Below are 10,372 nucleotides of genomic sequence, written 5' to 3'. Positions count from 1 at the left end.
TTGATATCTTAAAATCCATTAAAAAAATCTTTAAATTTGGATTATATTCTATATTATTTTTTATATTTTTGGTTTTGAATATTTTGGCAATAATGTTAGCTCAATTTGTTGGCACCTTTCTCCTAAATGGTATTGGCACCAATGGAGGCTGATAATCCTTAACATGGTACATATACATAGGTTCTGGTCATTAAAAATAAACTCAATAAGCTATTAGTTGGGTCCATGTTTTCAAAATTAGACTTGAAGCCCTAGCTGGTTGGGTTTGGATTTATGTAAATCCATTCCCAAAAGATCAAAATCAAACATGATAATATATGCATACAAATATCCGCATAAATATTCAAATATATACTTACACACACGTTTCTGTGTGCATCTATCCATTTCTTTCTTTTATTCATAAAAGAAAAAGATCGAATAGAGAGTCATGAAATTGGAACCAACCTTGTTCACCAAATACTCATTATGATTTAATACTTATATCAAGCTCAATTATTGCAGGATCTTTTTATGCTTCATGTTTTTTATTGCATGGATGCTAAAATAAAAAAGTAATAATTGAATAATACATTTGTAGGATGTAACAAATGTTTTGGATAAATAATTTGTTAAATGTTTGATTTCTATCCGATGTAGTTTTAGTTGGATTTAGATTTGGATCTGGATCTAACAGAAAGATTTTGGGTTTAGGTATGACCAAACCCAAACCCACCCTAACCGGCTATCATCCTCACCTGCTTCATGGAGTACTCTTGGTTTCGTTACATTCCTACCCAAATTGGGTCCCCCTAACTTAATTTGCACTACACTAACCCAGGACCCACTTGAATCAAAACATCAAATCTAACCTGACTAATCTTTTAGGTGACCAATGTGTTTCAAACACAACACTTCCATCAAGAAAAAAGTGCCACCTTGGGTCGACCATTGAAGAAAACACCAAATTTGTGAACAGATATCCTTGCTTTCTTCCTATTTTTTAATACATCCAATGTCGAAATTGACCAATCTTTTTATGACTTTTTTCCCTTCACTTGCCAGTTGCCACCAATGTAACTAACGTACGTCCCTTTGGTTTGGATGGACTCAGCACCTGAATGCCCTGTTAACCAAATGCACAAAGAAACTAAAACTCTCCACTTTCCCCTACCGCTTAATCCGGAGGAGGTGAAGGAGATGGCCAACCACCCTGAAAGAATATCTTGACACCAAGAACCAATGGTGCCCACTTCTCTTCATCGCATTTTTTTTTTTAGAAGCTTCAAACCTCCAAGGTCAAGAACACAACACCACATTGCATCCTATAATAAGAGACCGAGAGAGAGAGAGAGAGAAGAATAGAACTAGGATGGATGACTTCAGCTTCCCCACCATTGCCACAGACCAAGATTCCTTCTGCGAGTTCCCCTTCCCCTCCATCACCACCTCCTCTCTATGGTTTCTCTCACCTGAAACGAAGACCACCAATCTCCGAAGAAGCTTCTCAGTGGCAGAAGGAGCTGCCACTGATATCACCAACACAGTTAAAAGAAATCACAGGCCAAATTCTCCATCATTCAGCGACTACAGCGACACTTTTATCGACTACCAGGAGAGGATGGACATGCTATGGGAGGACTTCAATGAAGAGCTCTGTCAGGCCTCAGACGACCGAAAAGAAGGCATTGTGGAGAAGAATTTGAAAGGATCAGCAGCCACTGCAAAAGGTTTGTTAACTGAAAAGGAGAAACATGGAGCAATCGAGCTCTGCTGGCTGCCAGTGTTAGGTGTGTCGAAGAGTGGACGTGTGCTTCACCACAAGGGGCTTAGCTTGGTGGAGAAGCTGAGGGTGTTGAAGAAGCTATTTGTGGTTCAGAAAACTCATTCCTCCAAGAGAAAGTCACAAGAAAAAAGTTAAGAGAATAAGTAGATGATCACTGAGTCTATGTACGAGATTTTGGAGAGTGCCATGGTGGCTAAAGGGGAAGCTAAATCACTACACCGAATTGTGTTGTAATTGTTATCAAAATAAGCAGTGAAGGGCTTATTGCTGCCCATTTGTACAGCTTTAATATGCATCAGTAGTCAACTTGGAAAGAATATAAATTGGAACTAATAAAATCATCTTAGGTTCTAATCAAGTACAAGTGCCAATTCAACTCTTCTATGGCTCCAGAATTTTTGACAATTGATAGCTTGAGCTTCAGGGAAACAGCCAAAAAAAAAAAAAAAACCCTAAATGTATCTCAACAATATAGGTTCTTGTGTTTTCGCCGTGCTGCTTTGCTTCACATTACTTAAATAATGACTATGATTACATAACCTTTGAAATCAAATCAACAGAAGAATCATATACATGATTATGTCCTATATTATACTTTGGTTCACTATACCCACCAGAATGTGTGTTCGTGTCCTCTTCCAATCTTCAATCTATTTAAAAAGAGCAATTTTTTATTCAACATCTGATACCTGCCTAATTGTGGTGGTCCAATGTTAATGATGAATAGGGGTGACAACCTGGTAAGAGGATTACTGATGACTTCGTCAGACAGGAGATGTGTTGTATCCCAAAATGAAAATAATTAAGGGAAAAAATATTTAGACAAGGAACTATGATATTCCTTGAATGAGAAAGGAAGATGTTGCAGCCAATCCCTTCGTCGCCTGATCGTCGAAAACGCGCACCTGCAAGGAAAGTCCTCACTGACCGGAGATGTCTCCGGCGGAGACCCTTCGATGCTTAAGTCAGAGAGGAGACTAGGCAACAGTGGAAAAATCAGGGGCTCAGAGAGAGAGAGCGCTTACCAAAATCGTTTTCTTACCCTGTTTTTATAGTAGAATGCAGTATGGTCCCGCTATTAATGGTGTAGACAACTGGAGAGTTGTCAAATCGTCGAGGACTATCAAATCATCGTGGGTTATCAGGTCATTGGAATTAACCCATGTCCTTGGCAGGACAACGCTCCATGACGGTCGTACAGCATGTCCTTGGCAGAACAACGTCCCATGGCGGTCGTACAGCATGTCCTTGGCAGGACAACAGCCCATGGTGGTGGTACGGCATTTGGACGGACTGGCCGACTATATGTCGGTATTTGGTTGCCGGGACGTCAGGTGATGACTCGAAAACACCGTCGACTGATCTGGTGCCTTGTAGAAGTTGGATGTCAGCTGCCACCCCCGACAGTGAGTCAGTGATATGGGTTCGGCCGTTTGGCCGATTGAAAACAGTATTGGCCTGTTTGGACGGCATACCTTTGGCCGGATATTGTCGGCAGTCATTGTCGGAGTCGTCTGTCCGTCCGGTGGATAGAGTCGGGTGTCGGTCGGACCGTTTCGAGGATAAGTCGGCGTATAGGGGTCAGCTGGTATATCCCAACAGTTGCCCCCCCACTCCTGAGTCTGATGTCGTGTTGGCCCGTGTTACCATGTGGGCGACGGTCTCGGGCGAAAGGAGTGGTTTTCCATCATGTCATGCTCCGACTCTGCCGACCGTACCAACAGACGATCCGACGTCAGACATCTCATTGGGAACGCAAACCGCCGTCGGTTAATTAATTCCGAGACGCGGTTTTTCCACCACGCGTCGGGGGGCTATTGGGCTGGAACCGTTTGCGTGGATGGAGGCAATGTGGATGGAGGCGATGTGGCTCGATCTGGGACAGGTATGTCGAACCATCGGACCGAGGAAGGGCCCAGACGCTGTCACATGTCAACATCCGAAAAACCCTCGTTCGACGTGCTTTCAACTCGACCGTCGAAGGGTCTTATATATACATGGCCACTCGTATCCAAAGCTTTACTTTTTACTGTCCTGTTTCTAACGCTGAGGCCCTGTCGAGTTGTCCTCCAGTCCGAGGTAGCTGTTTTCGTCCTCCTTCTTTGAAAGCTCTTCTCGAAGCTTTTCATTCTTGTCCCTTTGCATCTTCGCTCCCTTTGCATTTTCCTTTTTAGTCTCTTCTCTCGGGGTTAGTGTTATGGCTAGAACCTCTCTTCGAGGAAGTCAGTCGGGGAACCCGACCGATGATTCCCGGTCGACCCCAAAGGTGGAGGCTTCTTCACTTTCGGGGCCGAATGTCGAACGGCTTAGGAAACAATATGGTATCCCGGAGCAGTTTCGACTTTTCGCCCCTGGGACTGAGGGTCGGGTTAACAACCCGCCTCCGGGCCAGGTGGCCTTTTATGCTGAGGACCTTCGGACTGGTTTTCGCTTTTCGATTCTGGAGTTCGTCCGGAATGTCCAAGATTATTACGGGCTTTGCCCGGCGCAACTGGCACCGAACTCAGTCCGATTAATGATCAACTTTGCTTTGTCGTGTCGGCTCTTGCCGATCTTTCTCCACATGTCTCTCTTCCGAACGTTCTTCGTCCTCCGACCCCACCCAAAAGCCCGAGAGTGGTGGTTCTTCAATCTCCGAAAGGATCTTTTATTCATTACCGATCTTCCATCGTCGATCTACGAGTGGAAGAACTAATTTTTCTTCGCTTCTTCTTCGCTACCTTGGGGGTTCCTTCTCGCTGGGGCGACCCCCGAACTCAGCCGAACGAAAACAGTCGAGTAGAGACAAAAGACCGAGAGGATTTTCACCGACTGAAGGATATGTCGGTGCTGAAGTAGAGAGAGCTCGTCACCGAGCAAACTCTCTATGACGCCGGCCTAAGTTCGGTTTCCCATTTAGGTACAGTTCGATCTGTCGGATGTCTTTTGATTTTTTCATCTGTCTTTGGACTTGTGCTAATCTTTCGTTGAAATTGCAAGCATGCCACCGAGAGTAAGACTAACAGATGCCGACATTCGACAGTACACGGCGAGGAAGAGACCGACGCCCGGGGCCGGACCTTCGCGGCCACCCAAGAGGCCCCAGACATCATCCCCGACTGCCGTTGCGATGGCGACTGCGCAGCCTGACATCAAACGAGCGTCAGACTTTGAACCAGTCACCACCTCATCGACGCCGGCGGTGCCACCCAAGGCACCGTCCGAAGGAGCGACGGAGGAGGTAGCCGAAAAAGTATCGATGGCCTCACCTGTGGAAGAGGTTCGGGTCGAAGCACGAGAGCCCGAACGACCTGCGGCGGCTCCCATCGTGCCCTCGGGAAGAACTCAGTCGAGTTCAAGCTTTTCATCTTTCTTCGATCTCCGGGCCTGGGCGACTGATCGGAGGAAGGCTCCGATGGCACCGGTGGATGACTCAAGGTCGGCGAACTGCGTCGCATCATCCAATGTTCGGGTTCCCGAGAGAGCATCGATCTTGGCCAACCATAATTTGGCCAGGAGGTTGTGTCCGGCAACCATTCTCCCGATCGATCGGGAGCTCTTGAAGAGTCGGCAGGTGATCGAGATGCTCTCTTCATTCTACCCAACCACGATCGAGTAAGTTCTTCTTTTTCTTTCCTCTCCATTATTATTTTCATCATTTTATTTTTCTGACGACCGGCCTTCTACTTGCAGCTGATCTACAACATGTCTGAGTTGGAGGTCGGGTACTGGAGGTTTGGCGACATCCAGGCGGCCTGGAAGGATAGGGCGGAAACCGCCGAAGTCGAGAAGGCGACGCTGGTGGAACAGCTGAAGCTGTCGGTCGACCGCGAGATCAGGCTCGAGGAGGAGATTTTTTGACTCACCGATGGCCTGGCTGTCTCGGAGGTCGAACTTCAGTCGGCCCGCGAGTAGGCCAAGCGCAAGACCCATTCTGTTCATCGACTGCGGCGTGAGCGGGACAGTTGCATTAGTGAGCTCGAAGTCGAACGCGAACAACTTTGGGTCAGCCTGAAAAATCTGGCTAAGGCCGAGGAGAACCTGTCCTCCGCCCAAACCGACGCCGACATAGCGAAGGCGGAGGCGGAGTCAGCTAAAGAGGCGTTGAGCCGGGCGGTGGAGGACTTTCGTGGCTCGGACGAGTACCGAGAGGAGCTTTTCGAGAGCGGCTTCGCCTCCTACCGAGTGGCGTACGAGAACGTCCAGGATGCAATTCAGAGGCTATACCCAGAGCTCGACCTGAGCAGCATCGTCCCTCTGGGGTCGGAGGACCAAGCCGCAGAGGAGGAGGCTGACCCAATACCGGAGGATCAGACGGCTGCGGAGGAGGCCGTCCCTGGACCGGTGGAATGAGCTACCGAAGGTGAGGCTGCTCCAACCTCCGATCCCACTCCGACCCAAGTGGGTGCACCGATCGCTTCCGAACCCTTCCCAATCCAGGAAGTCGATTCCGACAAGTAGTCAGAGTATCTGCTCCGTTGTTTTTATTTTATTTTTGTTTCGCCTTTGATACGTGTATTCAGACTTCGGTCTAATTTTATAAGTCTAACTTCAACTAAATGAAATCGAAGACTTTTCAAATTTTCTCCTGCATGCGGTTCAAAATGTATGTCTCATCGAGACATCCCCGAGGGTATAGGTCGTAGATCCGACATACCTCGTTAGGACGTTCGGTGGGATCCAGCGTAGTTGATCAAGTAGTCAGTAGCGTGCGCCATGCTAAGGGCAGAGCAAGCCCCGATCGTAAACCGACGTCCTGACTGTCATACAGATTGCATAGGATTCGATGGTCGAGAGCCGTTCGATACAGTTAGCTTGGGTGTCGACTGTAGGCCGAGCGTCTGTCATCCAAACCTTGGTCGGGCGTGCACATCGAGCTGGGTGTCGATCAATCTCCGAACATAGCTTGTTGACACGATCATTCTGTAGAATCTGATAGTCGAGTAGTGTCCGACGTATTCGGTTAGGATAACGATGACAAGTCGAATATCCGTTGCCTGGCCCTTGGTCGGGCGTATACGTCGCAATGTATGATAAACGGTGGCAAGCCGAATATCCTTCGATTGATCGTGATCAAATCGGTATGTCGCAAGTGCAACCTCAGTCGTCTTGATATTTTGTCCTTCTTAGTCGAAGCCAAGTCGGCAAGTTAGCCAGCCGCGCTGACTGAGAGTCGACTGTGGAAGAAGCGCGGCTTCAACTTAGAGAGGTTTCATCGCCAGTGCTGTCTTTCGTTAGTGTAGGCAGAATGGTTCTCGTAAGAGTTCGATGTGTCATCGACAATCGGGCCGTAGGTTCCCAACGAAACATTGGGCCCAAGTCGGGGCATCGAAGCTCGTACTTCTGACGAGGGCCGACCCACGACGGAGAGCTGAACTTTGTTGACTCTAAAATTTTGAAATTGAGTTGTATTCCGAACAAGGACATACAGAATTCACTGATGGTATAATTTCAGGTTGTCGGCATTCCAAGTCTGGAGAATGGTCGTCCTTTCTAGGGTCTCAAGTCGGTAGGCGCTCGGCCTGCAGGTGTCCGCTATCTTGTAGGGTTCTTCCCAGTTTGGGGACAGTTTTTCTTGATCCAGAGGCTTCGAGACTTCCGCCTTCCTTAAAATCAGGTCTCCAGGTCTGAAAAATTTTGGCTTAACTTTAGCATTGTAGTATCGGGCCACTCTTTGTCGGTAGGAAACCATACAGAGTTGAGTCTCACGTCGGAGCTCGGGTAAGAGGTCCAAGTCAGCTCTCCGACACTCGGAGTTGCCTGGTTTACAGTACTGCTCAACTTTAGTCGATAGTAGCCCGATCTCGAGTGGGATCATTGCCTCCGTCCCATAGGCCAAATTGAAAGGAGATTCTCCGGTCGGAACACGAGGTGCCGTTCGGTACGCCCACAGGACTGAGTGCAATTCCTCGACCCAGAGGCCTCTGGCTTCTTTCAGTCGAGTCTTCAATCCATGTAGAATGGTCTGGTTGGTTACTTCGACTTTTTCGTTGGACTGTGGATGCCCGACCGAGGTCAGCTTGTGCGTGATATAAAATCTTGCACAGAACTCTCTGAAGTCTTGGTTGTCGAACTGTCGTCCATTGTCGGTGATGATAGTGTGTGGCAGTCCGAATCTGGAGATGATAGACTTTTGGATAAAGTCTTCCATCTTACGCTCGATGATTTGCGCTAGGGGTTCGGCCTCCATCCACTTGGTGAAGTAGTCGATTGCGATGACTATGAACTTTCTTTGGCCAGACGTCGGAGGGAAAGAGTCGAGTATGTCGATTTCCCATTAGGCGAAGGGCCACGGAGCGACAATAGAAGTCAGCTAGTTGGCGGGCTGGTGTTGTATGTTGGCGTACTTTTGACATGGCTCACACCTCTGAACCAAATCAGCTGCATCTTTCTTCATGATGGGCCAGTAGTAACCTTGCCGTAGGACTTTGTAGGCCAGAGATTTGCCCTCCAGGTGACTTCCGCAGATCCCTTCATGCACCTCTCTGAGTGCGTAGTCCACGTCCGTCGGTCCCAGACACTTTAGTAAGGGAAGGGAGAACGACCTTTTATAGAGTCGCCCGTCCATCGTTACATATTAGGAGGCCGTCCACCAAGTCACTTGGCTTCTACGGGGTCTTCGGGGCTGGTTCCATCAATCAAATACTGAACGATCGGATCCATCCAGCTTGGTTCGGTCGTCAGTTGTAGCACCTCCTCAGCCTTGTCGACGCTCGGTTGCTCGAGACTCTCTACGACTGTCCGGTCCAAAGCACCGTAGGCAGATGTCGCAAGCCAGGAGAGTGCATCAGTCCGAGCATTCTCCATCCTGGGAATGTGGAAGATCTCGAAATACTTGAGGTGCACCACGAGATCTCTCACTTTCTGAAAATATTTTGCCATGGTCGGATCCCACGCTTCAAATTCGCCTCTGACTTGCCCTACAATCAGTTGGGAGTCGGAGAAGACTCTGAAGCTGTCGATCCCGAGCTCCTTCACCACTCTCAAGCCAGTGAGAAGCGCTTCATACTCGACTTGATTATTAGAGGCTTTGAAGTTGAACAGGAGGGCATACTCGGTAACTACTCCCTTCAAGTTGGTAAGCAAGAGCCCGACCCCGCTCCCTTGAGCATTGGAAGCTCCATCTATGTGTAATACCCAGGTTGACCCGGGGTTATATTCAGAGGTCACAGCTTCTTTGGAGCTCCCATTTTCTGACATTTGGTCGATTGTTGGACATTCCGCAATGAAGTCGGCCAGAACTTGGGCTTTCAAAGCAGGTCACGATCGGTACTGGATGTCGAACTCGCTCAGCTTCACCATCCATTTCGCCAGTCATCCTGATGTGTTGGGGTGATGCAGGATCGCCCTCAGGGGTTGGTCGGTGAGGATCACGATGGCGTGCGCTTGAAAATACGGACGGAGTCGTTGCGCTGATATGACCAAGGTAAATATCATTTTCTCTGCTCTTGAGTATCGAGTTTCGACTTCGTGGAGCACTTTGCTGGTATAATATATGGGTTGGTAAATTCGGTTCTCATTCTCCCGAACGAGTACCGAACTAACTGTTAGATGTGTACCCTAGATGCCAGATCGGCTGACACATTTTTGTACAGATCTAAGGATAAATTTATAATTTTGACTATAAATAAATAAAAGGGTTATTCTTCTATCACATTATGTACATTGTGTCTGTGATACATCCTTTGAGTTAGTGGGAATGTAAATTCATATTTTCAAGAGTTGAAAATTTTAAGGCATGAATTTACATAACTAACTCATAAACAGCTCCTGATCATAGGATCATCACGAGAATGGTGATCGATCTGGAAGGTTGGCGTACGATCGCTTCCTTAAGGTAGATGTGTCTTGAGTCTACGGTGTAGAGACACCAGAATGAGAGTACAGGTATTCGTTGAGAACGAGAGTACTGAGCGTGACCACTTCGAGCAGTCATAAGGAAGTCTACCTTCTCGTCGATGACTAGCTCGATGCTGTAGTTGTGTCTAGTTCTTTGACCTGAGGTACATCGACAGTTCACCTTGAGTGTGTTATAGTTTGACTACACCATAACTCGATCTCCTAGCCATTCGAAATCCTGAGGTATATGTTGGCTGTGGCATATTCATTGTAGGAACTAGGTCGCACCAAGATGGGATCTATCAACCTCAATAGATGAGAGTAGTTCTATGATAATTGAAAGATCGAGTCCTTAAGCCCATGGCCATGGCAGAGTGAAATAATGAAAAAGAATTTTTCATTAAGGTTTCATATCGGATTCGGATCGATCGATTAACTCATATGACTGATGTTGGGTTTGACGAGTTCAACTTAACCCTAATTCAGTCGGGACTCATGATAGAGGAACTCAATCACACAGGTAACTGCACCAAGAGGTTCATCTTCAGTTCTGATGGGTTACCACCACATACTGCTAGGTATCACTGATGGATTTTGGGAGCAATTAGAATGATATTGATGATCGATCATTCTAATTGTCTGAATCAAAAGAGTTCTGGTCCATCGAAAGGAGTTTCGATGATGTCGATGATGAGATTACGACATGTCTCATTACCATACGAAATTGAACCTAACAGGATCACACAAATAAGGGTTAGGGTCTGGATGTCATCAATTGGGCTAACTTAA

General features: G+C 47.3%; 1 protein-coding gene across 1 annotated transcript; it reads left to right on the top strand.

Moving 5' to 3' along the window:
* The first annotated feature begins 979 nt into the window (after positions 1-979).
* Positions 980-2,638, top strand: LOC105037418 (uncharacterized). The gene has a single exon (XM_010913089.4). The coding sequence runs from the start codon at positions 1,352-1,354 to the stop codon at positions 1,898-1,900; it is 549 nt and encodes a 182-aa protein (XP_010911391.1). The 5' UTR covers positions 980-1,351; the 3' UTR covers positions 1,901-2,638.
* Positions 2,639-10,372: the final 7,734 nt, after the last annotated feature.

Source organism: Elaeis guineensis, chromosome 1 (genome assembly GCF_000442705.2).
Source record: "Elaeis guineensis isolate ETL-2024a chromosome 1, EG11, whole genome shotgun sequence".
Classification (NCBI taxonomy): Eukaryota; Viridiplantae; Streptophyta; class Magnoliopsida; order Arecales; family Arecaceae; genus Elaeis; species Elaeis guineensis.
This window is presented reverse-complemented; position numbering and strand designations above follow the sequence as displayed.